Source organism: Varanus komodoensis, unplaced genomic scaffold (genome assembly GCF_004798865.1).
Source record: "Varanus komodoensis strain SLA01 unplaced genomic scaffold, ASM479886v1 scaffold2, whole genome shotgun sequence".
Lineage (NCBI taxonomy): Eukaryota > Metazoa > Chordata > Lepidosauria > Squamata > Varanidae > Varanus > Varanus komodoensis.
The window spans coordinates 1925956-1952248 of record NW_025335568.1 but is presented as its reverse complement, the minus strand read 5'-3'; the positions used below and the strand labels follow the sequence as shown (position 1 = coordinate 1952248).

Below are 26293 nucleotides of genomic sequence, written 5' to 3'. Positions count from 1 at the left end.
CTCCAAGCTCAGGGAACCAAGGCTCCATTTGGATGCCAGGAAGCACTTCCCGACAGTCAGGACCCCGAGGGCGTGGAATGGGCTTCCCCGGGAGGTCGCTGAGGCCCCATCGGTGAGGGTGTTCAAAGATAAGCTGGACGTCCACATGGTGGGCATGTCGTGAGCGGAGCTGGCTGGAGCCGGGGGTCAGACTAGATGGCCTGGGAGACCCCTTTGGCTCACTCTGTTTCTATGTTCCTAAGATCTCCAGGGCAATCATGGGGAGCTCAGGTGGGCGGGGGGGAGAATTCAGCTCCCCCAGCCTCCACGGTCACGGTGGGGCTCGCAGGGATGCACGTTTCTATTCATGGGGCGCCACTGTCCCCTGCCACTGCCGTCAGACCTTCCGGTTCCCCCTGAACTCAGCTGCAGTCTGCGAGGCAGCGGGGAAGAGACGAATTTCCCAGCAACAGTATGTAGTTCCCAGTTTCTGGTGGCTCAGGCTTGGAGGGCAACAAGCGCCCCGTGGCTTTTCAGGAGGGCGCATCCCGCTAGGAACTGCTTCAGTGATGCGGGTTTAGGCAGCTGCCTGCATGTTTGGCCCAGAGGAGACGTTCAGGCCATGGGCACCATTATGGAGAGTGCTCACACCTCAGACTGGACCACTGCCCCACTGCCTAGAGGGGGGTCCCAGGTCAGAACAGTGGCAAGGTGTGGTTTGGCCAGCTCAGGTGTCTGGCTTCTAAATCAGGTGGAACAGAGAATATCTGAGCACCTGCATCACAACCTCCGGCCGCCTGATTGCGGTTAAAACTGTTCTTCCAGAGGAAACGGCCCAGGTTGCTCTCCGGCCTCCTTCTTCCTTTCAGCTTGAGCTTTTGAAGCTGCGTGACATTTTGGCCAGTTTGCCCTGGAATCCCAAGAACTTGCAAGCTGTGAGGAAAAGCTGTTCTCACAATGCTGCTTCATGCAGCTGCAGAAGAGCAGTTCAAAGGCGGCCCATTGTAGTTCTTTGGTATCTAGGCCAACTGGCCGCCATGGCCAATCCCCCCTCCCTCTTGCCTCTTCCCTCAGGTTGGAGCAAGCTGGGCTTGTGGCATTTCGGCCGGGGAAAAGACCCCATTTCAGTGGGTGGAGTCCCCCAGGGCTCTGCCCCCCCCCCCCCCGGTCTCTGTCCTGTTCAGTCTTTTCTTCAGTGACCTGGCAGAGGCGGTGACCAATCTTCTGATCAGATTCACAGACGACACTAAAACTGGAGCAGTGGCCACAACTGAGGAGCAGGTACTCCAGATCCAAAAGGATCTGGACAGACTGTGGAAGTGGGCAGGAGACAACAGGGTGGCGTTCAGTGTGGATAAGTGCCAGGTCTTGCACTTGGGGCATAGGAATAGGTGTCATAAGTACAGGTTAGGGGACAAGTGGCTGGAGAGCCGCACTTGTGAAAGGGACCTCGGAGTGCTGGTCGACTGCAGGCTGAACATGAGCCAGCCGTGTGATGCGGTGGTCAAGAGGGCGAACGCCACCCTTGGTTGCATAGCCAGAAGTGTGGCTTCTAGATCGAGAGAGGTATTACTGCCACTCTACACGACTCTGGTGCGCCCGCAACTGGAGTATTGTGCTGAGTTTTGGGCCCCTCGTTACAGGAAGGATATGGCCAGGTTGGAATCAGTGCAGCAAAGGGACACAAGGTTGGTGGCCGGTTTGCAGGGGAAGCCGTATGAGGCGAGACTGAGGGAACTGGGTCTCTTCAGCCTGGAGAAGAGGAGACTCAGGGGAGATATGTTGGCGACATACAGGTGTGTGAGGGGGTGTCACACGGAGGTGGGGGGAGACCTGTTCTCCCCTGCAGAGGAAGGCAGGACGCGCTCCAAGGGAGCAAAGCTCAGGGAACCAAGGTTCAATTTGGATGCCAGGAAGCACTTCCTGACAGTTAGGACCCCGAGGGAGGTGGCTGAGGCCCCATCGGTGTGGGTGTTCAAGGACAGGCTGGACATGCACATGGCGAGCATGTTGTGAGCAGAGCTGGCTGGAGCTGGGGGTAGACTAGATGGCCCGGGTGGCTCCTTCTGGCTCGCTCTGTTTCTGTTTCTACATTGCCGAAGGGAAGCTTCTGCCGTGACCTCCGTGCCGGTTCTGAAGGTGCTGCAAGCGTTGTGGTTGCTGCAGGCGGAAAGGGCCGCCTCCCTGAGGACGGCCCGAAGGGAACCCGCTTGTAGCTTTCGGGGTGCAGGTGGGGGAACCACATGCTGGCCTCGGGCTCGACCCACCTTGGTCCAATCCAGCAGAGCTCCGCCGTGTCCCCTGGGGAGCTGCCAGCCGGTTCTGACCGCCCTGGGCTGCCTGTTCCGCTGTTCACTGCCTGGGATGCATTGCCCAACGGTGCTGGATTTGCACTTTCGCTGCCGGACACAGCTGCCCCAGTTCAGTTTGCTCGGTGCCAGGATTCCTCCCGTCCGCAGCCTGCCTGCTTTTCTTTTTCATGGTGCCTGAAGTCTGGAAACGCGCAGGGGGAGCTGGGAATGACAGCTGCGATTCTCAGCATCCTGTTCAGCCAGTTGCCGTTCAGACGCACACAGAGGCGCACGCGCGAGTTAATTGCGGCTCGGGTGGTGCTGAGGAGGCCAAGGGCAGAGCGGGCCTTATGGCAAGCGAGGGCTGTCAAGAGGCAGCTCGGGGATGCAGCCAAGGCGGAGGAGGATCCCGCGCAGCCTCGTGGAGGCAGAAGTCCAAGCGCGATGCCTGAAGGTCCGGGCAGGAGCTCCATCCGGTCAGGATACAGAACGCCGGAGCGGAGAATGGCTGTTGCTTTCGGCTGTGTCCAGGCAGAATATTTCTTGGGCCGCACCCACAATTCAGCTGCCTCTTTTTCAATCCCTTACTCTTGGGTGTTGCGGGCGAGGGTCAGGAACTTTGCCTGAAAGGGCCCTGCTGCTCCGCCTCTTAGGCATGGTGGTCTCTGGGACTGGGTGCTCAGCCTCTCCCCCGGGAGCAGAATGGCCCCCCTGCGGAGGGGGAGAGCCACGGTCTTCTCCCAGGGGGGCCCAAGCTCTGCCACCTCTCCTGGCGGAGGTGGCCCCTGGTTTCCTCTGTCTCGGGGTTCGGGCCCCTCCAGCGAGACGGGAGGGTCGTCCGGGGGACGTGCTGCAGTTCCTAGGAACAGAAGAACAGCCCCGCCGGACCAGGCCAAGGGTCCCCCTGGGCCTGCGTGGGCAGCGCCCCCGAGCTTTGCAAGGCGAGCAGGTGGGGGAGGCCGCCCGAGCCACGACAGGGTCAGCCGGGGAGACGTGGGCCGTGCCAGCTGCCAGGAGGCGGCTCGCTTTTGCTGCAGTGGGCTAGCGCGGCCGGCCTCTGGACGTGCCCGCGATTCGCCTGTGCGTGGGAGCAGAACGGGCGGCTTCAGCTGGGGAAGCTGCGAAGAGAGCAAGCAACCTATCGGCCAGCCTTGTGGTGTTCTCTCTCCCGCTGCCCACCCCCCGCCTGTTTAGGGGGCTTCGAGGGGGAGAGACAGACATCGGAGCAGCGAGGCCCGCCGTGAGCAAACCGGGGCTCCGTCTTGCGAAGAGGACGCGCTGCTTGGTCGGAATACCACACGCGACGGCATGGAGCTTTCCCCAGCGGCAGCCGCGCCGGATCGCGTGCAGACGGCCGGACGCTCTCGCAGGGCTCCGGCCGGGGTCTTCACCCCGCTCGTTCTGTCGGTGGCTCCCTCTGCCATGACAGGTCGGATGTCCCCGGAGGGAGAGCTGCTGTCACAGTGGTAGTGGAGACTTGCCGAGAAGTAAAGCGACCCCACACTTGCCCCCAGACGCGAAACGTCAGACGTAGCAAAGGTGCACTTGCAAGAGGCGGGGGCGCCGGCATGAATGTTGGTGGCATCGGATTGCTGCCTGAGGACGAGGACTGGTGGAGGGGGAGCCCCAGCTCCAGGGGCACGGAAGCCCCCCGCTTATTCTTATGGGGCAGCTGCCTTCCCCAGTCTGGCACCTCCAGGCTGGGGCAGGTGGGGACGGTAGCCTTTGCGGGAGTGTCGTGCATGAAGCCCCGACAGAAACAGTGACTCATGAGGAGACCTTGCACTTGACACCCAGTGCCCAAGAGTCGACCCCGCAACCCAGAGCAGGGACGGCCGAGCCAGCTGCTGCGTCTTCCTCTGAGCCCCAGCACGTTGAGCAAACGCCTGGACCTTTATCAGAGACAGAGAGTCACGAGAAAGGGGAAGCTGCAAGTTCTACTCCGAAGGAGGCAGAGCAAACTGCTTCTCCCCCCCCCCCCATGCTGATCTCCCTGAGCCAGAAACAGAAGACACAATAGGTCTTTCGTGGATTTTTCAAGAGCCCAGAACAGACGTATTTTACGCTGATTTGAACAGCTGCAAAGTAGACGGCATAAGAGGGAGGAAAGGCGTGACTTGGGAGAATGATCCCATGTGCGCTCGGGGAGAGAAGCCATTAGACAGTTAACATCTGCTTAGCAAGGACCGCTATTAGGGAACTTATCTGTAGAGTTGTAAATCTTGTAGACAATTAGCATTAAAGGACTTTGGTTTTATTGCTCTAGAATGTGTGGATTGTTTACATACTGGGCTGCAGCCCATGACAGGGAGGCTGCCTTTGATGCGTTAGCAGAGGCTGGTGCGTTCTTCTTTTAAGGGCTGATTCACGTTAGTCGAGCTGTAGAAATAAAGGATTTGAAAGCACCGGGCAGTTTCGACTTGGCCTGGGGGAGGGCAGGGCAGCCGGGCGATTCTCCCACGGAAAGGTGCCTGGAGCCCAGCAGCCACGGCAAGGAAGGCCGCAGCTGCCCGTCCAACCTCAGCGGCTGGAGGAAGGCCACAGAGAGGGTCTCAACTGACGAGCAGCGAGAACCCCCCCCCCCACAGGGCTTGTGAGTGCCTCCCATCGCCTCCTTTGCCGAGAATCCTGCGAATTTGGAGCCCAGGCCTTGGCGGGGGTCAACCCGTGTGGGGGCCGCACTGCTACAGATGACTGGACTGCAGTGCCGGCGACTCCGACAAGGCAAAATGTTCCTTCTTCCTGGCGCGCCGGCTTGCTCTGCATCCACGTGGGGAAGCCTTCTGGGAAGGAGGGAGAGGCAGCTGGGCCGGCAGGAAGAGGGTCGTTTCCCTCCCTGCACCCTTCCCACGTGCCGCCTCCTCTTACCCCCTGGAGGCTCCCTGACTCCGACGCAATCAAGGACGCCGAGGCTGCTCGCCATGGCGCCTGTGCCGCTTCTGTATCCTAAGAACGAAAGAGCTGCGCCGGATCAGACCAGCCCCCCCCCCCCCCCCAGTGCAGCACTCCACTCGTGTGGCGGCCGACCGGCTGCGCACAGGCTCCCCCGAGCAGGAAGGTGCCAGCCCTCCTGGCCAGCTCCTCGGCGCCTGGTGTGTGCAGCCACGCCAGCCCTGCTGAAGGAGCAGGTAGCCCCCTCCTCCACGAGGCTGGCCATTCCCCTTTGAACGCCATCCAGACTGGCGGCCACCGCCACCTCCCGTGGCCGCGAAGCCCATAGTCCAACTATACGTTGTGTGCAGCAGTTGATCTCTCCAAGTACCGGTTGCATTGCTTTTTGCTGGCTGGGGATTATGGGAGTGGTGGTCCAGTGCAGCTCCTTGTGTGCCCCCCCCATAGCTTGACCATCTTGGCGAGAAGGTGGCCCAAGTCCTACACAGCGACAACTGACCTCGCTGCGCGTGGATCACCCCCGTGGCCAGCGAGGGGCTTCCGCGCCGTGCCCGAGAGCGCTGCTTCCTTTGTGGGGGCAGCTTCTGGTGTTGCGGGGGGGTGGGGTGCGCCCCGGGAGGAGAAAGCGCCGCGGTGCGGGCTCCGTTGGATCAGACGGAAGCTGCGCGAGGCGGAAGCGGAGCAGGGCCCCCTCGGCCGAGAAGTCCCGCCGCCTCCCTGCAAGCGGCGGCGCTTAGGACCCAGGGGGAGCGCGCCGCGGACTCCTCCGCCGGGCGCTGCCCGCCCAGCGGGCTGAGCTGCGTCGCTCGTCCCGGTGCTTCGCCGAGGCGCGGCGCCCTGGCTCCTGCTCGGCAAGTGCAGCCGGCCGGGCTCTTCCCGCCGTGCCTTACCGCCCTCTCTGTTTTCCAGGCTGCGCCTCCGTGGAGAATGGCGGCGGCGCGCTGAGCGGGCCGGAGCAGCGCCTGGCGGGACAGATGGCCGCCGCGAACAAGGGTGAGTGCCGGGCGGGGGGCCCCGGGGGGGCAGGCGCCTGTCCCCCTCCCGCCCCGCGCGCAGTGCGGGCTGCCGGCCCGAGCGAGCGGGGCTGCCCCGAGAGGGCGCGATGCCCCGCCGCCTGGCCGCGTGCTGCCCCTGGCGCCGCGCCCACGCTGCTTGCCAGTGGGTATCGCTGGAGCCTCTTTTTGGACTCCGCTTGAACTGGTGGCTGTTGCCACGGGAGGGATCCCTTGGTAACAACCCCGGTGCCGGCCGCACTCCGCAGAACTGTCCCGGGGTAGGTGGAACGTGGGCACAGCCGGGGCGGCCCGGACCGCACGCAGGCGCTGGCTGAATTTCGGCGGGTTTGCTACATCCTTTGCATGCGGGTTTTGTTGCTGCCTCGCATTCAAATACTCGAACTCGCCTCCTTTCAGCTCCAGGCTTAGGAAGTGGATGCAGGTGTAATTAAAGCCAGCGGGCTGCAGAGCGCGAAGACGCCTCTGGCGGAAAAGTCCTGCTCTCGCAACCGGTCTGTAATGAAGGGATTGGGGCCCGTTTGGTGCAGTGGATGTTCCCTCGGCTGTGGCGCTCGCTGGGGTGGGCTGGTGCGAACAGCAGCCTCTTGGCCCAGCCTTCCTCACAGGATCACTGCGGAATAAAATGCCCACACGGGCAGGTCCCTTGGCAGAAGGGCTGGAGCAGGGGGCATAAACAGGTCGTGTCAGGGGTCAGCTGTGCAAGTTTTGACGCCCCTTTCAAAGACGGGTGGCTGCCCTCGGAGTTGGCCCCTCCGTGGCCGATCTCTTCTGTGTCCGGCTTGCATCTCCCTCCCTGCCCCATTTATCTTTGCTTCAGTGAATCAAAGAAGGACGGAGAGTCCGGGATTCCTCCTGCCCCTCTTTTGGCCCTGTGCTTGGCAGGATGTTCTAGAAAGGCGAGTCGGCATAATTTGCCCCGAGGGGAGATGACAGAACCCCTCAGCAGAAGGAGAGAGCGAGCCGTGGTTGCTTTTGGTCTCCCCGCTCGCCTATCTTTTTCTGGTGCAAACTTGCATCTGTGCAGCAAACAACAGGCAGGAGCACAGCCTTCCCCAAACTTGTGTCCTTCAGATGCCTTTGTCCGACTCCCGGGATCCCCAGCCAGCTGGGTGCTTAGCTGAGGCTGATGGAAGCCGAGGTGGGGAGCTCCTGGAGAGCTCTGGCTGGGGAGGGCGGCCTTCAGGCATGCAGACAGAATCGGGTTCACGTCTCACCTGGCCATGAAGCTCACAAGGCATAGAGTTGCCTCTACTCTGTCCGAAGATGCAGTTGGAGGTCCTCCCAGCCAGGAGTCGGAGCTCGACACCTCAGCACCTCTTGAGCCTCCTCCTGGCATTCCCCCTTAGCCCCGGGACTCCTCCAGAAGAAGTGGGTCTCTGCTTGAGGAGAAACCTTGGCGCTTGGATGGCTGACCTCAGACCCCGTCTGCCCTGCCGGCTTGACCCAGGCACATGGCACCCCTTTCGGCATCGGGCGCCAGGGCCGGCTGCTGGCGGCAGGGTAGCATGTGCCAAGAGTGGGTGACACGGGAGCCACCCCCTTCCCCTCCCCAGCGCCCTGCTTCCTCGGCACGGGGAGAGCAGGGCCTGCTGCACCTGGAGGGGCCAGGTGTTGGCCCCACGCGGAGGGGCCCTGGGCAGTCTTCCCCCTCGCTGCCGCAGCGTCTCCAGGAGCAGTTCCATCACACTCTTGCGAGGCGTCATGGGAAATGTGCCGCTGTACGGGGAGGAGACGCCTGCCATGACAGTGACGTCCAAAGTTCCGTCCCCGGCACCTCCCCTTAAGAGGGGCAGGTGGACCTCGGACTGCCACTCCCGGGGGGCACAAGCGGGGAGTGGTCGCCGCACTCGCACCCCGCTGCTCCAGGCTCCCCCTGGAGCAGCGGACTGGTCGGCCGCCACGAGAAGCAGGATGCCAGCCAGGGTGGGCCTTTGCCCAATCCAGGAGGGTACATTCCTGCCCCGCTCTGCCCGAGACCCCACCGAGCTGCTGCTGGTCAGAGGAGGAATGCCAGGCCAGCGGGACTGTCGGCCGGCCCAGCACCCTGTGGGAAAAAGGCAAGCTCTTGCACGAGGTGACTGTTGAGTAAACCATGAAGAAGGGTCAAGGCAGCCGGAGCTTCCCTTTTCACCCATGCTGCTTGGTTCTCGTTTGACAGGCTGAAATGCAGGTGCTTGGTCTCTTCTCTGCGCCTGGGCTTAATCCCGGCTTCCAGTGGCTTCTGCAGTACTGCCCCATGGCCACTCAGATGCATTCCATCCATCCTCCTCCTTCCCACCATCTGGGGCAGCATTCCCAGGGGGCACGAGAAAGCCAATTTCCCTTGAACAGGGCTCGCTCGCTCTCAGCGTCTTGCTTTGCTTTGCTCTGCTTGTTTAAATGCTGCCCCCGCCAGGGGAACGTCCAGGAGGGCTTCGTTTCCTGCGGGAGGACTGACTGCCTTTGCATGCAGCTCCCAAGCCAAGGTGGGCAGCCAGGTGCTCCCGTGCGCACCTGCTTCTCTTCCTGGCCTCCAAGGGGCGGCGGGGGGGGGGGGGGGGGGAGCCTGCGGGGAGCCCAGGGCCGGGGCGGGAGGCCGGGGCACACGCAGGGCCGAGTGGAGTGGCCGGTTGCCTCTCCGATTTCATCCTAGGATAAGAAGGGTGGGAATCATCAGGCGCCTCATTTTTCTTGGGCTGGCGCAGAATAACGTAAGTAGGAAATGGTTCCCTGACCCCCGAGAGCTTTGCAGGCTAAATTTATCGCAACCTACAGTTGTTCTGGGGGGGGGGGGGGGAATGATCTCTTTAAGTACTGCGGGGAGCAGAAATCAGCCCAGTTTCAGCCTCGGGGGAGTTCATCCGTGCAACCCAGAGCCTCATTCGGATGCCCTTCAAGCCTTTCCGGCAGATCAGTCTCGCAAACTCCAGCACCCAAATTCATGCCCATATAGGAAGGCAGAGGGAGCGCGCCCTCCTGCAAGCGAGGTTAATGCTTGTGCTGTCCGGGGAGGGTGGGGGCTGCTGTCCAACACAGCCAGAGGAAAGAAGGCTAGGGAAGAGACGAGGGGGACTGCCGCAGAATGCGAAGCCCCTTTTGTGCTCCAAGAAGCACCCCGTCGGTGTAAAGGTTTTGCTCGAGAGGAGCCCTTCGCACGGGTGGGGTCTCCGGCCAGCCCCGCCAGTGCTGAAGCCCACGCAAAGCCCCATTCCCCACCCCCTGTGGCCGGTAAACTCTTGTGTGGCTTTGTACCCAGTTTGGCGGGCTTTGTTGGCTTTGTTTTGCTTTGGTCTCCAGCCGGGGTCCGTCGGGGGCCCGGTGACTAGTGGCCCTGAAGGCCCCCCTTTGCTTCTTGAACGAACTTGGGAATGGGCCTGTCCCGGCTGCGGGCAGTGCTGTTGAGGGAAGTGGGAACCTTTTCGGGGTGGGCGTGTGGGCGGCGAGGTTGCTGCGGCCGCTGGTGGCGCGAGGCTGCCGGGGCGCCATGGAGCCCCCAGCCAAGGGGGAGCAAGAGAGGCAGCCCTTTAAGAGCTCTCTATCCCACCTTCACATATTTCCCCGGGGGGGGAGCGGGGGGGGGGCTCCAGCATGCAAATCTACCTAAGCACAAAATGTGCAAAAAGGGTCAGGAAGCCCCGGGCTGATTCTGTACCACCTGGATTCCCCGGAGTTTGGAGCAGGTTAATGGAATCACATTATAAGGCGAAAACAGTTTATAAAATCCTTTCAAACCATTGCAAGAGAGGAGCAGGGTCCTGACCGGTTGCACGTCTGGAAACGCCCATGTGAACACAGGTTGTCTGGACCCGACACCTTAGAGAGGAGCTTTCTGGCGGGGGGGGGGTTGAACTTGGAAGCCCGCAGGGAGTGGGGGGCTGGACCCGATGGTCTTGCCATCCTTTCCACCTAAGCCACGCTAGGCTCCCTTGGTGAGGGGCAGCGTCGCTCGGTCCCTAGCAGCTGCTGCTCCAGCGGGGCGTGCCGCTTGCATAAGTTCATCCAGCGCATCTGGCTGCCCACTGTGGGAAGTGGAAGGCCTGTCGGGGCGCATTCCCACGCAAGTTCCGGCAGAAAAGAGCCCCGCGACTCCCAGCCGGTCCCTGGCAGACCCCGCTGGGAGGTGCAGGGCCGATTCTATGTACAGAGCAACCCTGAGCAGCAGCTTTAATCTTTGAAATGTCGCAAGATTTCCCTGCCCCGTGCTGCCTCAAGTTGATGCGCGTTATCTTCTCGAGCATCCCCGAAAATCGTATAAACCTGTTTCCATGGCAGAAAACCCTGCAAAGAGAGACAGCTCTTCTCCTTAACGGCCTTCCTTGCAGTCGGCTTGCCGGAAGCGCGATGCCACCTGGTGCCCCTCTGCTCCCCAGAGGCCCGCGAAGGCTCCCTGGGGCCCGTTCGTCCTCCTCCGGGGCCCCGACCCGGCATCACGCTGCGCAAACTGCAGCTGCTGCCTGATGACAGCAGGACGCATGGCAAAGCGGCCCCTTGCGGCAAGGCTCTGTGCGGCCCTTGTGTCGAGCAGGGCTGCCCTCCGCCCCGGAGGTGCCGGTTTCTCCCCGGAACCAGCCCAAGGAGCAGCCGCCTTCCCTTGTGCTTTTCCCACAGGGCCGGGTCTGATGTTTCTGGGGGAATAGGGGCCCCCTCTCACACGAAAGACGGTGGTGTGCCGTGCTGAAAAATAGCCTTTGATCAGCCTCTTGATTTTTGCCATCGTGTGCTCAAAAGGGTTTTTGCGTGGGGAGTTTTGCCCCAGGAGTCATTTGGCCGCTTTGCTTTCCAGCTCAGGTAGCTTATAACTGACAGCCTTTAAAAGCTCTGTCCAAAGGCAAGGCGTCTGCCCCAGGGCCGCAGAACCGCAGGGCTGGGTTTCTCTGGGGTTCCTGAAAGGTTCTGCCCCCTTTTGTGGGACCCCAATTATTTGGGGGTTTCCCAGCCCTTGGGCCATTCCCTCACCACCAATTCTGAAAGGTCAAAATCCTGGCAGGAAGGTCTTCAAGCCCATCAGCCTCCACTAGACGGCAGCCCCACGAGCATCTCTGAAATTGAGCTTGGCCCTCAAGCCGGAAGGGGTATTTGCACCCAGTCTCGCAGCTTTGACCCTCCCAGAACAACCTGCCCGAGTCAGGCCAGAAATAAGGATCACCGTACAGCTTTTCGAAGTAAGCTGTTTATCCTTGAACCGCCGTTTCTAATTATTCTGCCAGCTCCCTGCTCAGAGGCGTGGGTGAAAAAGCTCCTTTTCAAAACCCAGAAGGTCTTGTAACTGGAACTCTCGGAAAACACCCACTTTAAAAAACGCCCTCCAAAGATACCATTTATTCTGGGAGTATGTACCTTTGTTAACAACAAAGACCTGGCAGCCTCGAAAATAGCAGTTTCCCTTCCACAGCGCAGCCAAATGGTCTTGGAGGAGAAACTTGGTGCTTTGCTGATGCAGCTGACCCCCATCCGCCCATTTTAAGTAGCCAGTGGGGCCAAGCTGGTTTGTGAGTCAAAATACTTGGGGCCCTGCAGCTGGACAGGGGGGCCTGCAGCTGAGCCCCACCCCTCCCTCTCCTGCATCCCAGGTTTTGTTCCAGCCATTTCTCTCCTGCAGGGTCACGGGGGGAGCTCCTGCCTTCAGCTTAGCAGGCGTGTGGTGCGGAAGCTGCGGGTGTGTCGAAGTGAGAGCAGCTGTGGGAGAGAGCCGCCGGCCCTCTGCTCCCTGGCCTTCCCCAGCCTGCTGGCCTCCAGATGCCAGGCTGCGTCCCCTGGAGGGCTTGTTGGAGGGACGCTTGCCGGGTGGCACGATGCATCCGGCGGACCCCGGGCTGGGGCGGGCGGCCGCACTGCCGCTGCGTGGGAGGCTCCGCCGGCGGCTTTCTCTGCTGCCGTTGGAGGCAGAGCGCTGGCTGCAAGGGATCGTGGCCTAGCGAAGCGAGGCTGCCCGGTAGGGAGGCCGCCCAGCCTTCCCTGGGCAGGGAGCACGAGTGCGCGCACCTCGGTACCGAAGGGGCTTGGCTGCGCGTTCCCCAGAGGCAGCCTGGAGTGGTCCGGCCCAGGAGAGTTTCACCGCTGCTGCTGCTGCTGCTCCTGGGCCGGCCTCTGCTTGCGTGAGGACAGCTGCGTGTCTCGCGGCAGCCGGGTCCGCTCAGGGGCTCCCAGCCCAAGCTCCGAGCAGCCCATCTCTTCAGCACAGTTGTTACCCCGGAATCCGCGCACTCGTCCCGGCTGCTGCTCGGTGCTCCCTGAAATGGGGCTGGGGTTGCTAATCCGTGTTTGCTTTGCTGCTGCTTCTCTAGGCACCAAGCCCAAGGCGGGGGCTGTCCGTTTTGCCCCCACCCAGACGGTGGAAGGCAGCTCCAGCCACGTTCACTTTGACGAGAAGCTCCATGATTCGGTGGTCATGGTGAGCCAGGAGGATGGCAACTTCCTCGTGAAGGTAAGAGCGGGCTCCTTTCGAGCAGGCCTGCCTGTGCTCCGTGTGGGTTATGCCCACTTCCCTGGGCTGGGATTGCTCCCCGAGAGTCTGCGCGGCTGTGGAGGAAGGAAGATCTGGTGGGAGGCCTCTCTGCATCTGCTCAGGAATGTGGGATTTCTGGTCGGTTCTGTTCCCATAAGGGCAGCGTCTGCCTTGCGGCTGATGACCCCGGTGACGGAGGACAGAGCCTTTCCCCTTTTGCAAGGCACCCCACTGGTACACAGGCGTAGCAGGCGCTTTCCTCATCCAACAAAACCAGCTCAGGCATGTGAAAAGGGGTGGCAGCTTGCCCCCTCCTCCAGGCGATTAGTCCTGCCATGCCATCACCCCTAGCTAGCATGCCTAGTGGCGAGGGAAGCTGGGAGTTGCAGGGCTGCAGAAGTTTTGCCCTCCAAATGCGCCGCCTTGCTGCAAAGCTCATTTAAAAGAGCGAGCATTAAGCACCCTGGCAAAGCCAGACTCATTTTGCATCGGTGAATAGCAAAATTAACTATGAGGCAATGACTCTGCAAGCCACCAAGAACTCCTTTGTGGCACAACATACTGTGAGACCATCTTCTTGGCTTGAGGACTAGAAACCTGCACTCAAACCATATTTAGCACCAGCAGAAAGGCCAATGTTCTTAGGAGCCTGAACTCAGATGTGGGGCTCCATGTACTGTCTTTTTTGCTGAGTTCTGAAATAGGCCCAGTTCTGGCTGGTAGGTTTTGACAAGCACAGGGATCTGTCCTTCCCATGGTAGGCTCTTTCTCTAGTTATTCTTTGGCTCCAGTAGCCAAGTTCTTTCTAAGCCTCCAGAAAAAAACCAGCACCTCTTTCCAGGAAGTTGGGCATGAGAGCGTGATCTATATATAAGATCTGTGTGTCCGGACCTGCCTTGATGATCACGTATTGAAACTATCCAGTCCTCTTTATAGCCCCGGGAATTGCTGGTTTGAGCCACCTTTGCCCTTGACTCCTGGACGTTTTCCAAGTGAGGAAACCAGCACGATTGGCAGTCTGCCTGGGCTGGTGAGCTCCATCGCCCGTGACTGCCAGCTTATCCAGCGGAGCAGCCGCCTCCCAAAATTTCCTCTGCATTCCTTGGCGAGTTGGAGTCGTGTGTGTTGAGAGCAGGTGAGGATCGTTTTGCAGCCTTGCCTTGCGGTGTCTCCTCCAACTAGACCTCTTCATGCGGTGCATTCGCATATTTTCCTGCGGAAGAGGGTTTGGGGACTAGTTGTGGGGAGAATTGGTGGTAGGGGTGGATGTCAGGCCAGTGCAGAGGTGTAGCCAGAGAAGGTTAGACCTGGTCTTAACGGTCTTCCAGGATCCCTGGTCGGACGGCAGCATGCTTGTCGTTCCTTTCCACCCCTCGCCGGCTGCTCCATGCAGTACGGCTGCTTCTCCATTCTGAAGAATATTTACCTGCGGGGCTCAAATTGGCTTCTGCTCCTCTGTTGCAAAATGCATCGACTTATTGTAAAGGGAGCATATAAAATACCGATAAAAGGAAGTAAATGTGGGCACATCCGGCCCTTCTGCATGCCTGCATCCTGCCCCGCCGCGTATTCAAAGGATGAGGCTGCCATGAACCGTCCCAGCCCCCGTACGTTCTGATCCTCTCGCTGCTCTCCCAGGCTGGTCTGCCGGTGCAGGGGCCACGTTTCTGTCGTGGGCAGGATCCGAACCAGCTGGTTAGTGTCCTTGCGTTCCTTTTTCTCATTGGCAGTGATGGAAACCTTGCAAGCTCAAACACGTTTCATTGTACTGAAGAAAACGTTTCTCCTGCTCTGCGAGCAGCCACGTCTAGTGTGTTTTTTCTCATGGGGGTGCCTTCTCCCTCCCTGGACCCCCGGGTGCGTGCGTGGGGGAAAGAGGCTCCGCTCGGGCCGGGGGAAACGGGCTGCCTCGAGGGCACCGTGGCTTGGCTTGCGGCGTTGCTGCGTCGCTGTAGCCGATTCCTTCCAGAGTAAATCCCGTGGGAGCAGTGAGGATGCCGTGAGGCGAGCGGAAGCGGCTCGAAGGCCTTAGGTGGCGTCTCCTGCTCACAGAGCGGCAGACGGAGCTTGTGGGCAGGTTGGACAACCCACAGGAAGGCTCCGTGCGCACCCCTCCGCCTCGTTCACCTTGGTGAGGAGAGGACTGGAATGCTTGGTTCCGACTTCAAAGCAAGCACCGCTTCCTGTGCTTTCTTGAGCCCCAGGAATTGCGGCTTGCGCAAGGTCGCTGTAGCCACAGCGAGTTCAGCCTGCTTCGTCGCAAGCGGAGAGTTCCTGCGCATCAGCTGCTCTGAATAAACCTGACTCGTTTAGTTCCTAGAAACTCTGAGAGCCGGTGCGGCACGGTGGTGAGAGTGCTGGACTCTGGCGCACTGGGAGAGCCGGGTTCTAGTCGCCCCTCAGCCATGAAGCGGGTCGGTTGATTTCAGGCTAGTCACAGACTCTCAGCCTGGCCTACCTCACAGGGTTGTTGATGTGAGGCTAAAACGGAGCCATGTAAGCTGCCTTGGGGCGGGATATAAGTGCAGTGTGATGATGATGCTGATGATAGAAGCTGTTTCTCACCTTGATCAGGTACAGACTTTTTTGCTAAGCCAACCCAAGACAATCTGGGGTAGAAAGGTGGAATGTGCAGTTCTCTAAATAATAATAGCTCAATTAATATAGAGCTGCTAGTATTCATCCTTACAATTCAGACGAACTGCCCAAGCTCTAAGCCCTGAATGTTATCTGGAAAAATTCAGCCTTTTAGCCTGAGGGGAGCTTGGTGAACTTGCCCAGTCAGGAGTTCCTTGGGGCCACTGCTGAAAAGGCCCCGTCCGGGTCTGACTCCTCGGTTTCAAGTTTCAAGGAGGCCTGAAGCAGGGCTGCGGGGAAGGTCTTCCCGGCGGGCAGGGTCCTTGGTGGCCCGTCGAGGGTGTCAGAGGTGCTGGGGACACAGGAGGGAGGGTGCGTGCCCCTGGGAGTATCTGGCTGCCTGGGCCAGACCCATCCTGGCCTCCCCTTGCTGGGCCTGTGAAGCTGCTTTGGCCTCCAGGTTCAGGCTCCTGCAGCATCCCCGGGTCGGACTAGGGCAGGATCCTTGCCAGGCACCTCGGCGAGCAGCTGCTGCCGGTCAGGGTTGGCAGCAGCGGGCTGCCTAGCTGGCCCAAAGCAGCAGGCCACGTCCGACTTCCCAGGCTGTGTTTCGCTGTGCGCGGCCATGGTTTCCTTCTCTGCAAGCCCTTTTCATTGCCTGGCAGCTGGTGTGTCAGCCTCTTCCTAGACTCCCTTGTCCGGGCCCGTGTTGCTCATCCTTCTGTTGGTTTGGGGCGCCCCGAGAGAGCACAGGCGGGCTGCAGGGGGGAAGAGAGGTTCTGCGGCCGGGTACTAGATGGGACGGCCTGCTGGTCCCTTCGACCAGCATGGTCAAGGGCTCTGCTCCCCACAGGAGTGGCCCCTGGCCCCGGGAGTCCCCAGCGCGTGGCTGCGCAGGTTGCTCCTTTCCCCGGGAGCAGAGCGGCGCTGTGCTGGAACAGCCTGCTCAGACGGAGGTCTCGCCTGGCCCACATTTGCCGGCCCGCCTGTGGCCCCCGTTTTGGACCAGTCTGTTCACCTTCCTTTGCTTCTGGGCGCCAGAGCTGCTGAAAAGCTCTGCTGAGTTTAATGAAACCAAGAAGCGGGTTTGGCAACGGAACTGGACAGATGGCAGCTCTGCTGGTTCTTGTACGGGACCGGCAGGCACGTGCTCACGGGCACGGGACGTAGCCGGGTGTGCCGAGGGTCCTTCGGATCGTGGCTAAAGACTCCTGGCCCGATCCCTCTCCTGCCACGCTCGGCTTGCCCACAGGAGCCGCGGTCCAGCCATTCGCCCTCTGCCACGCGCTCCCGAGAGGGAGAGCAAGGGTTCTCGCCTCACCTTGTCTGCGTCGGATCCTGGCGGGCTACTTCTGGTGGGCGCTTCGCCCCTCCAGCTGCTGCACGGGCCTGCGGGCTCACCTGTGCCGTCAGGACAGTCCGTGCGTGGCCGTGTCTTTGTGGGTGTGTTGGGGGGGGTGCGTGTGCTTTTGCGCGTTCGCTTTTCCGTGCCAACGTTTGGGGGAAGCGTGTGGGGTGGTGCTGGGAAGGGTCCTGCTCCGGTGGCACCGCCCCTCGGAGGGCTGTGCAAGATGCTCCGTTAGGCCTCTGCATCCCGTCACGAGCGGCTGCTGGCCAGTGTTTGGGGCTGCAACTCCGACCGTTGCCCGTGTTAGCAGTGGCTGATGGGAGCTGAACTCTCATTCTTCTGGAAGGCACCAGGTGGGGAAGGGTGATGCAAGCTGTAAGGGGGCTCACTGAGGCCAGCCCCCCCGCACACCCCACCCCCAGCGCAGAGCGCATGCTGTGGGTCCATGCTGGGTGGTGGTGGGCATTTCCTGGCCGTTTTTCTCTTTTCACTAGCAGCTCCAGATGCTTCTGCATCCTTGGGGCGGTGGTGGGGAGGCCTTTGGCTGAGTCGGTCTATCGTCAGCACAGCGGGGTCTCAGCTTTGGGATCCTGGGCCAAAGCCTGCCTCAGCTGCTGCTGAAGACAGCAAGGGCCGGACTAGGAGCGGCACCCCCCGAGCGGCCTCCCAGGGGCCTGCCCTCTCCTCCCTCGGGCTGTGGGGCTCTTCTTCCTGAAGACTTGTAATGCCAGGCCTGGGCGCTCTTGGAAAGAAGCCATGCCTCGGAGCAGCATTAGTTCCTTGAGCCCAAGGGCATCTTGGAGCATAAGCAGAGGACCGTGCGTGCTGACGCCTCGGGCGAGGGAGCAGGGGAGCCGCGCCAGGGCCACCGGGGCCTCAGCACCTCTGCCAGGGTGCAGCCAGTCATCACGCCAGGCTCTCGTTCACCACTCTGCTCGGCTCGCCTGTCTTTATCTGTGCTCTGCGCATGCCAAGCCTAATTACTTCTGGCACTTTAGGCAGATGCAGGAAGCAATTATCCAGGTCTCGTTGCCGTCGCAGCCTGGCTGCAGCAGCCGCTTCTGCCTCCACGTCCTTGAGCATAAAACCAAGAGGGCGGGGAAAGGGGCAGGCGGACCTCGCTGTATTTTAGCTCGTTCCACATACCTAATTTCGCCATCCTGAGAGATTGGGGGAACATCCCCTCCGTGTGTGTGTGTTTGTGTGTGTGTGTGTGTGTGTGTGTGTGTGTTTCATTCCATCCCTCCATCGGGAGCTGTTGAGCCGTTTCACCTTCTTTCTGTCCAATATTTAGGAATCGCTATGCCAGTTAACGGTCCATCTTGAGTAGTCTTGTGTGCTGTTCCAGAGGCATAAAAATATCTCTTAGCATGGATCAGCCCGTTGGCACATCTGCCTGAGCTCCGTTGCAAAGTCGGACGGCTGGGCGGGGCGCTCGGGTGGTGGGCTGCTCGGCCCCCCTCTCGCTGCGCCATCGTGCCCGTCAGCGTGGAGCAAAGCACCAGCTGCGCTCAGAGCAGGTAGAGTCACCTGCAGGGTGTCTCTTGCCATCCTGGCCCAGGGTGGCGGGAGTCGTGCCGGGGATGGCCTGGGCAGGCCCACGGCCTCAGCCACGGGGACGGTGAGTGGCCCATGAAGGGAAGGCTCAGCCCCGATCGTGCTTGCGCTGCTGCCTCTTTGCTCTGTGAGAACCCGGGTGGTCCGCCCTTAATATAGAGACAGAGTGAGTGCTTTGTGTCTATATTATATGGAGATGCTCAGGAGCACTTAATGGTGGAGGGATAGCCATATTTTAATGTCTTTATACTCCATCCATGTTTGCAATGGATCCCGAGTTGGCATAAGAACCTTGGAAGTGCCTTGTGGGGTCAGACCAAGAGCCGTCTGGTTGCACATCCTTTCCCACAGTCCAGCAACCCGTGGGGCCTCGGGGACGTGGGTTGATGGGCTTGTGGCCACTGCCCCCCTCTGCTGGGGAGTGTCCACCCTCAGTCCGAGAACTGTAGCAGGGCGCTCCTGCGAGGGGCGCTGGGCCTGGTCCAGGAAGGCCCGGGTTCAGGTCTCCACACTGCCCTATCGTGAAGTGCCTTGGGGTCGCGCGAGGTGGGGTACGAATGTGGGGGTGACGGTACAAGAGGAGGAAGGAAGCTGGCGAAGCTAAGCATCTCGGCAGTCTGGCAACACCTGGACAGAAGACCGCTCGTTCCGAGAAGCCCAGTGACAAACTCCATGCTGCCCAGCGGTCTTTTAACTGGGACCAGCAGGAAGTCAGCCATTTAGCCAGCTTGTCTGCTTTGAGGAGCAGCAGATGCCCAAGGCCTGGAGTGGCGTTTCCCACCTCCTTTCCCAGCAGTGTTTTAACTCACTGAGCATGCAAAACTGAGCAAGCTGGGAACACCCTGAGGGTGAGGGATGAAGCCGCCTCGCAGCTCTGCCCTGGTGCACCTTGGCAGCAGTGTTGATTGGATTATGGGGTATTAGCCGCCATCAGGGTTTCCCTGGAGCCAGATGGCGTAAGTAGGTCTCAAGCGCACGCCTCCATAACACACGCCGGGAACTGGTCTTTCACGAGCACGCTTTCAGTGTCAAGTGGCGTTCTTGCTGCCGTCGTGTGCTCCCTGCTCGCACTCAGGAGCCTGGTGCCTGGTTTGTTTTGGAGGATGGGAGAAATTCGTGGTGTAGAGTTGCGCTTTTGAGTGGGTCTGTTGCTCGTGCGGGCAGCCCTTGCTTTCCTTTGAGCAAACCTGCGCAGCTGTGATCCAGCAGATGCAGCCCCTGCTTCAGCCTCTTGCTTCAAAGAGCTTATGAACAGGCACAACGTCTGTCCGTTCTACCGTTGGCTTGGCTGAACGATTTGCACCTTCAGATTTCTGCGCAACTTGCGAGCTCCCGTCCCAGGTTGGGGGAGGTACTGTGACCTGTGAGTCCCTCCAGTGCGCTGCGTTGAAAGATGCCAGCAGCATCCTGTGGGTGTGGAAAGAGGCAGGCCTGGGGAGGGTCGGAAGGCCGTGCGGTGCCCTGCGGCCACCCCGAAGGGCATTACTGCCGAGCCAAGAACGGGAGCTCTGAGGCCCTCGACATGGTTTTTCGGAACAAGGGCACATTTCGAGCCCCAGTGCCTGCTAGCAAAATCAGGAGCTCCGACAGTGGGTGAGGTTGAGGAGGGTCCCTAGTGGTTAGCGCATTGGTGCCACGCGTTATTCTGTGCATTCATCTGCACAGCTTAGGCTAATCACAGGAATCGTGCAAATTCGTTGAATGAAGGGGATGTGCACTTTGTGTCAATTATGGAAATGGGGGCAAGGCCTCCGGCGGCCCAAGCCCCTCAGCCACGGGGGTGTGCAGGCAGGCCGCCCCCGGTCAAGGAGGGAGCCCACGGCCTGCAAGGCCAGTAGCCACAGATGGCCGCTGCCTCCATGAGCGCCCCAAATGGGTGGCCTCCACCAGCCCCAAGGCAGCGCATTCCATCCGTCGGTCGTTTTGGTTTGCGGGAGAGGAAGGCGTTCCATCTGGATTCCCCTTCTCACACAGCGGTCGGTCGCTCTTCTTTAATGGCGGTCGTCTAACAGCGCTGGTCTGTCTTGTTGCTGACCGCGCCTTGGCTGGCTGACTCACTTAACCAGGCTGTGTGCGAGCCCATTTCGACCCTGTGCCTCCCCATTCCCTTCCCCAAAGCCCCGCACTCTTTCCCTGAGAGCAACCGCTCTCCGCTCCTGCCGCTCAGGTAAATTATGCCTGCTCTTTTCGCTCCGAATGCCACTGTGCATCTGTCTGCAGTGATGCTTAATGCGCCGTACTTCCCGGCCCTCCCCAGCTGTGCAAACCTGGCAGTCGGTTTCTGCCTGGGGACGGCCCAAGAGTGCCGTCGGCGTCGGGCCGTCCCGGGCTCGCTTGTGTGTCCGGCCCTCTTCTTGTTGTTGAAGAAGCAGTGCCCCAGGGTCCTAGTGAGATGAGGCGAGAGCCGCTCCCCTCTCCCTCTCCGGAGGCGTTTCCCTGTGGGGGCCGTGCCCGCACGGGTCCCAGCCTGGCCCCATGAGGTTCCCCCTTTCCCAAGCACTGCTTGTTTGACGACTGCCCAGCTTTTGCACAATGATTGGTCTAATTCCCATCTCTCCATCCGTCCATCCGTCCATCGATGTATCAATCTACCCTTCTATGACATTTTTACCCCGTCCTTTACTGAGGTCTCAGGATGGCGATACAACAATCAAAGCAGCACCAAATAAACAAAACCCAATAAAAACCAATATTAAAACTAAATCAGTTCCTCAGATACCGGGAAAATATAAAGGGTTTGGCCTGGTGCCAACATGAATAAAGTGTCAGTGCCAGGAGCACCTCTTTGGAGAGCATGTTCCAAAGCTGGGCACCACCACAGAAAAGACCCTTCTCCGGGGAGCCACTCCTTCAAAGAGGGCTTTTCAAGCTGGGACGGCTGTTAAGGTGGCAGCCTGTGATTTGCAACATGCCCCCCCGCGCCCTCCCCTGGATGGGGCTGCGAGGACGGATCAAGCCCCTTTTCTCTACTGCAACCAAAATCGGAGCAGAACTGGCCAAGGTGGAAGCCAAGAGGTGAGGCCCCTGGCTTGGGCGGAAGGGATTTTGGAACTTGCTCTGGTCCAGCCAGCTTTGCTGGGTCTGGCACTTCGTGAGTCACTGCAAGATAGACGAGCCCCCGTGGGGGTGATTGCTGGTTCCCCTTCACCTGGAGGGGAGCTATCTTCTGCTCCCAGCTGCCCCACCCGCCAGCCTGGGTTCAGTTCGCACCTTGCCTTTCAAGAGCTCACCTGGGGAAGGGCCAGGTGTGTCTGTCGGCCTGTGCATGCCTGCTGCAGGGAGGAGCTGCCCTGTGAGCACTTCAGAATGTGCCAGGGCTTAGGTAGTGCCTCAGAATGAAATGGGGCCACCCCTCATTTCCCTGAGAAGGCCCTCAGTTCAATTCGAGGCCGGCTGGCTGCAGGTGATGGCCGGGGGGGGGGGGGGGGGCTGCCACCATCCAACGGCAGCAGTACTGTGTGAGAGGGACGTGGCCTCTGAGCTCACCTCAGCCCCCCGCCCCGATGTGTCTGTCCATGCATTTCAGAATCAGCACCTTTGTATGGTCACTCTAGTCCTTTAAGAGTTGCCCCTTCTTTTAGAGAAGAAGAGTTTCTTTTCCCTAATTTCTTTTTCTTTGCACATTTCGAAAGCAAAACAAGAAGGGGAAATAAAAATACGACTGCATGATGGCCAGGACCCCTCAGATATCAAAAGGTCTTCCAAGGCAGGTGATTGAGGTCCCATCAGTGGCGGGGTTCAAGGAAGGTTTGGACAACCACCTGTTAAGGATTGCTTGAGCAGAGCCGCCTGGAGCCGGGGGTCAGACTAGATGGCCCGGGAGGCCCCTTCTGCCTTGCTTGTTTCTTTGAACGTGAATATGTGGGTAAAACCTTCAACAAAATTATATATGTATTCGTTTGAAAGTGGTGTCTATATGCCACCTGTTCAAACGTTGAACGCATCTTTAGTTCCTCAGTCCCTTTCACTACAAGAGGTGAGTTGTTCTTTTTCTACTGTTGTTTTATGAGCCATTGAGCTGTCAAAAGGATGCAAAGGATATGTTGATCCTGTGTTGACTTTCAGGAGTAGGTAGATAATTTAAATTGAACGTATCAGTAAATACTAAAGTGGATTCCAGTACAGCATTTATCCCTATTATAGCTTCCTCCCTAAAAAAGAGGCACAGTAGACTCTGCTTAAAAGAAGCCTTTGGCTGTGCTACACCTCCACCAATTAACCGGCTTAGTCAAACTGTTATTAAGGAGAAGTTGCGGCACCTAACGTTAAGAAGCGGGAGTTTTTGCTGAACGGGTAGCCTGGGATCCACGGAAGCATCACGCACCGGTGATCAAGCACGATCTGCCGGTGCGCAGCCCGGTCCCCCGGAGCGGCGAAGAGGCTTTGTAGACGGCCGTGCTGGGGTGGCTTCCGTGGCGAGTAGAGCCAAGCCCCGCTCCCAGGGAGAGGCAGGCCTGGAGCCGCCTCGCCCCCGGCGTGTGGAGCAGCGCTTGCCCACGGGCGCCTTTTCCCGGCTGCTTCGTGGGTTCGGGGTGCTTCTGGAAGGCGACGGCCGTCCTGCCACGGTGCAGCTAACCCCGCCTCGCTCTCCCCTCGCAGGTCGGCTTCCTGAAGATACTGCACAAGTACGAAATCAGCTTCGTTCTGCCTTTCGTGCAGCGGCTGGGGAAGAACATCGCCTGCGCACCGCTCTCCAACCTTAACCTCAAAGTGATCAACATCGTGCCGGTATCGGAAGGTAGGCTCTCGCCTGACACTGGCCGGCGCCGGAAGCAGGCGCGTCACCTGGCTTTCCGCAGCCGGGCTCCCTGCCTGACAGAGTGCCTGCTCTCAAAATACACTTCCTATTTAAACAGAAATCCTCTGTTTATCCCACACCCCGCCCTGCCCCTGGTACCCAACTGCCTCTTTCCTTTCACTATTCCAAAAACCATTCCTGCTCCTCCTCTGTAAGGGAAGACTTGACCGGGCCTTTGGCCGACTGGCAGGTCCGCACACCAAGCTCGTGTGACGGGGTGCTGCAGCGAGGCGTCTCCCCTGTGCCGTCCCCCCGGCCCCTTCTCATGTGCTCTGCCTCACGGTAGGCTGAGGATCCATGAGCTCTGTCATCCCAGGGCCTTTAGTGGGATTTATGGAAAGAGCATTTCCTGCAGGAGTTCGCACTGGGATGTTGGAGAAATGCCGCAGAACTAGCGGCAGCTCGGTTGCCAAGGCTTGCAACCATGGCTGTCTCTTGCGCTTTGGAGGTGGAAAGGAAGAAGGCATCTGGTTGCGGGGTTCAAAAGATGCTTCAGTTTGTAAAATACGGGTTGCAGCCCCTCCGTCCCCATCTTGCCTCGGGTGCCGTTCCTGCCTCGGGGCCTTGCGTGCATCTTCCTGGGGGGGAATCAAAATGGGGCACTCGCCTGTCGGATGATTCGCATGGGAAGTGGGTGGCGCTGTTCCTTGCCGGGCGTCTTGCTCTGAAGGCATCACGCCGGCCCCCAAGCCGGGCTTCCCCCTGCCAGGGAGACCGTGGGAGTGGGGGCATTGTGGGCGGCTAGCTCTGGAGCTCCCAGGGATGCGGGGTGGGCCCTGCCGATGGGTGGGAGCCATCGGGTGCAGCCTGGGTGGTGCGGCTCAGCAGAATGCAGTGCGGCTTGGTGGGGGGATCCCGGAGGGGCCTGCAGCCCGGGATGAGGAGGAAAGATGGAAAGAAAGTCTTGTGTTACTGGCCGGAATGACCTCCGGCTTATGGCAGGAGCAAGTGCAGAGCAGGGGCCAGTCTTAGCTGGGCGCCTCGTTCTCTCTCTCCCTCCCTCTCGCAGAAGGAAGAGTGCAGTTTGGGGAGTTCCTCTGCACAGGAGGTATGGAGTGATGGTTGGGGGATCTGCTCTCCATTATCGCCACCACCTCACCTTTTCCAGGCAGGCTTTTCCGAGCAGAGAAGCGCTCCCTGAAGCTTATCAGCTTGCAGATGCCGGTGGTGGGTGAGCTGCGTGCTGAGTCAGAAACACCCGTTCTGGCAGCCATGACGGCTTGCTGCTTCCCGGCCTCCCAAACCGTCCCGTTTGCAGCATTTTAAGCGTGACTCCACCCTCTTCTGCTTCAACAAAAAGCTGCCAGATGACCTCGAATGGCCTCTGGAATGTGCAGGCCACCCTTTTGGGGGAAAGGAGATGGCAGACCCTCCAGAGGAGCTGAACAGCTGGCAAGAGACAGAGTGGAAGCATTGGGAAGGCAGGGGGAACCGGCCGTGGGCGCTGCGCTCTCCCTGCCTCTCTGGGTGGCAGCCCAGTATCAGCCCCCCGTCCCTCATTCGATGCGCCCTTGTAGCTCAACGGAACCTCCATGCACAGAGGCAGTGTACCCCTGTGGCAGCAGCCCCTGTCAGCCTGCAAACTGGAAGGGATGCAGTGCGTGCCACGCATAGCTGGATCAACAGGGTTGTTAATGTGCATTGACAGCAAGTTGCAGAGTTAAATAAGCAGAAGGGCAGCTGGCCCCTGCCCTGAGGCGCTTACAATCACATCTCGAGAGTGAAGCAGTTGAAGGGAAGGATGAATGCGAGTCAATGCACTTAGACTTCATTTCTGTTGTGGGGGGGGGGGGGCAGGACCAGCTTAAGGTGCTTTAATGTGGGAGGACAGAGAGGCAAGAGCAGGCTAACCTGCCCTCCTCCTCTCAGGATGTGCTCAGCTGTGCGAAAGCAGCGCATGGATTACTCTGGAGGCGGCCAGGTGTTGCCTGGCTGGGCATTCGCCTGGCCGCTTCTGCCGGTATAAATCGGCTCAGGCAGGGAGTGCTCCTCGCAGTGCGGGTGGGTTTCTTGGAGCCGGAGACGCTGGGAGCGAAACCCCAGAGTGTTGGAAGCAGCGTGTCGTCGGCTGCCTTTCTGCCCCCCCGAGAGGCAGGGGTGCCCCCCTCTCCAAGACCCCTGGCATTGCTGAGAGGCAGCTGTGGGCATTGTGCCCTGCCCCAGCCGCGTGCCACCTTGGGCTCTCGTTGGGCCAGGCCTGGTTGGAGGTGAGGGTTGGGGCGAGGCAGTAAGGCAGGGTAAGGAAGCTCGCCCCTTCGGGGAGATCCAGCCCCACAGCAGGCCTCTTCCCCCAGGCCCCTGGCCAGCTGATGGTTTTCCAACTTTTGCACGGGTCCCTCCCCCTTCTAAAAGTCTTTTAGAAGAAAAGCCTTCTAAAAAGTCCCTCCCCTTAAGCCCCATGTTATGGGCAGGATTTTCAGCCAAAAGATGCGCTAGCCCAGGCCTCCATTGGCATATGCCTGCCCAGCGCCTCTCTGGATGTGGCCCGGCAGCTGAAAGGGTTCGGTGGCGGCCCCTGGATTCCAGCCGCTGCGGGCCACGAGCTGAGCCTCGGAAGCCCCTCGGTGGGGGCTGAGGGTGCCGGCAAGCAGTTTGCTGCCATCTTCCTGGAAGAAGGGCACGCACGTCGCCCTTTGCCAGCCCAAGCCGAGTTCCCCGGTCGTGGCTCGTGGAGGGCCGCCTGGCCACTCCCGGCAGAATGCGTGGCTTCTGCGTGGCTTTTGCTTCCATGGTGTCGTGGTGCAGCACGCAAGGACTTCAGAAGGCAGGCTTGTGTGGCGGGGGGCTCTCGCGGCCTTCCTCTTCCTCCGGGCAGCAGCGCCTGTGGCCAGCTGGTGCCTGCCAGATGTGCCGGGGAGCAGCTGCCAGAATCCTGCAGCCGGTGGTGGGAGTTGTCATCCAAGGCTTCTGGAGGGCCCCTCGTTGGTGGCACGTGGCCTGAGCAGCACAGAAGGGTCTCGCGGGACTGCAAGCGTTGTGTGCCAAGCCTCTGCAGGCCTCGTCCGGTGCACGAGGCGAGTGCTTGCAGCCGATCTGCAGCCCCTGGGTCTGGCGAGCAGGGCGGAGGCTTCTCTGGCTAATTGTGCCGGCCTGGCCGGCGGCAGCCTTTGGTCCCTCGGGCGCCAGATTTATGTAGCGGATGCCCAGGGAGCCCCCTCTGCAGGCTTGGCTGTGACTCAGGCCCACGGGACATGCAATCTGATAGCAGCGCGTCCTGTTGAAGGCAGCGGCTGTGGCCCTTCCGTCCCGGGTTTCCTTCTGGCGTTGCTTCATTCTGAGCCCTCCTGCGTCGGGACGGGGAGGCCGGGCACCTCGGATGCGCTTAGCACAGCTTCCTCCCCAGCAAAGCAGCCGCCTCCTCCTGCCGCTCGCTGGAGGTTTGTGGGCGGCCCCTGCCAGGGTTTCCGTCCG

At 60.2% G+C, this 26293-nt stretch overlaps 1 protein-coding gene across 1 annotated transcript in view; it reads left to right on the top strand.

Moving 5' to 3' along the window:
• Window positions 1–5976: 5976 nt before the first annotated feature.
• The window catches only part of CUNH20orf27 (chromosome unknown C20orf27 homolog), a 35654-nt gene continuing 15337 nt past the window's right edge, over window positions 5977–26293 (top strand). Inside the window, exons 1-3 of the mRNA XM_044428876.1 lie at window positions 5977–6155; window positions 12442–12581; window positions 22684–22822. Of these exons, the coding sequence (XP_044284811.1) occupies window positions 6137–6155; window positions 12442–12581; window positions 22684–22822 (298 nt within the window). The 5' untranslated portion in view covers window positions 5977–6136. The remainder of the gene's footprint in view (window positions 6156–12441; window positions 12582–22683; window positions 22823–26293) is intronic.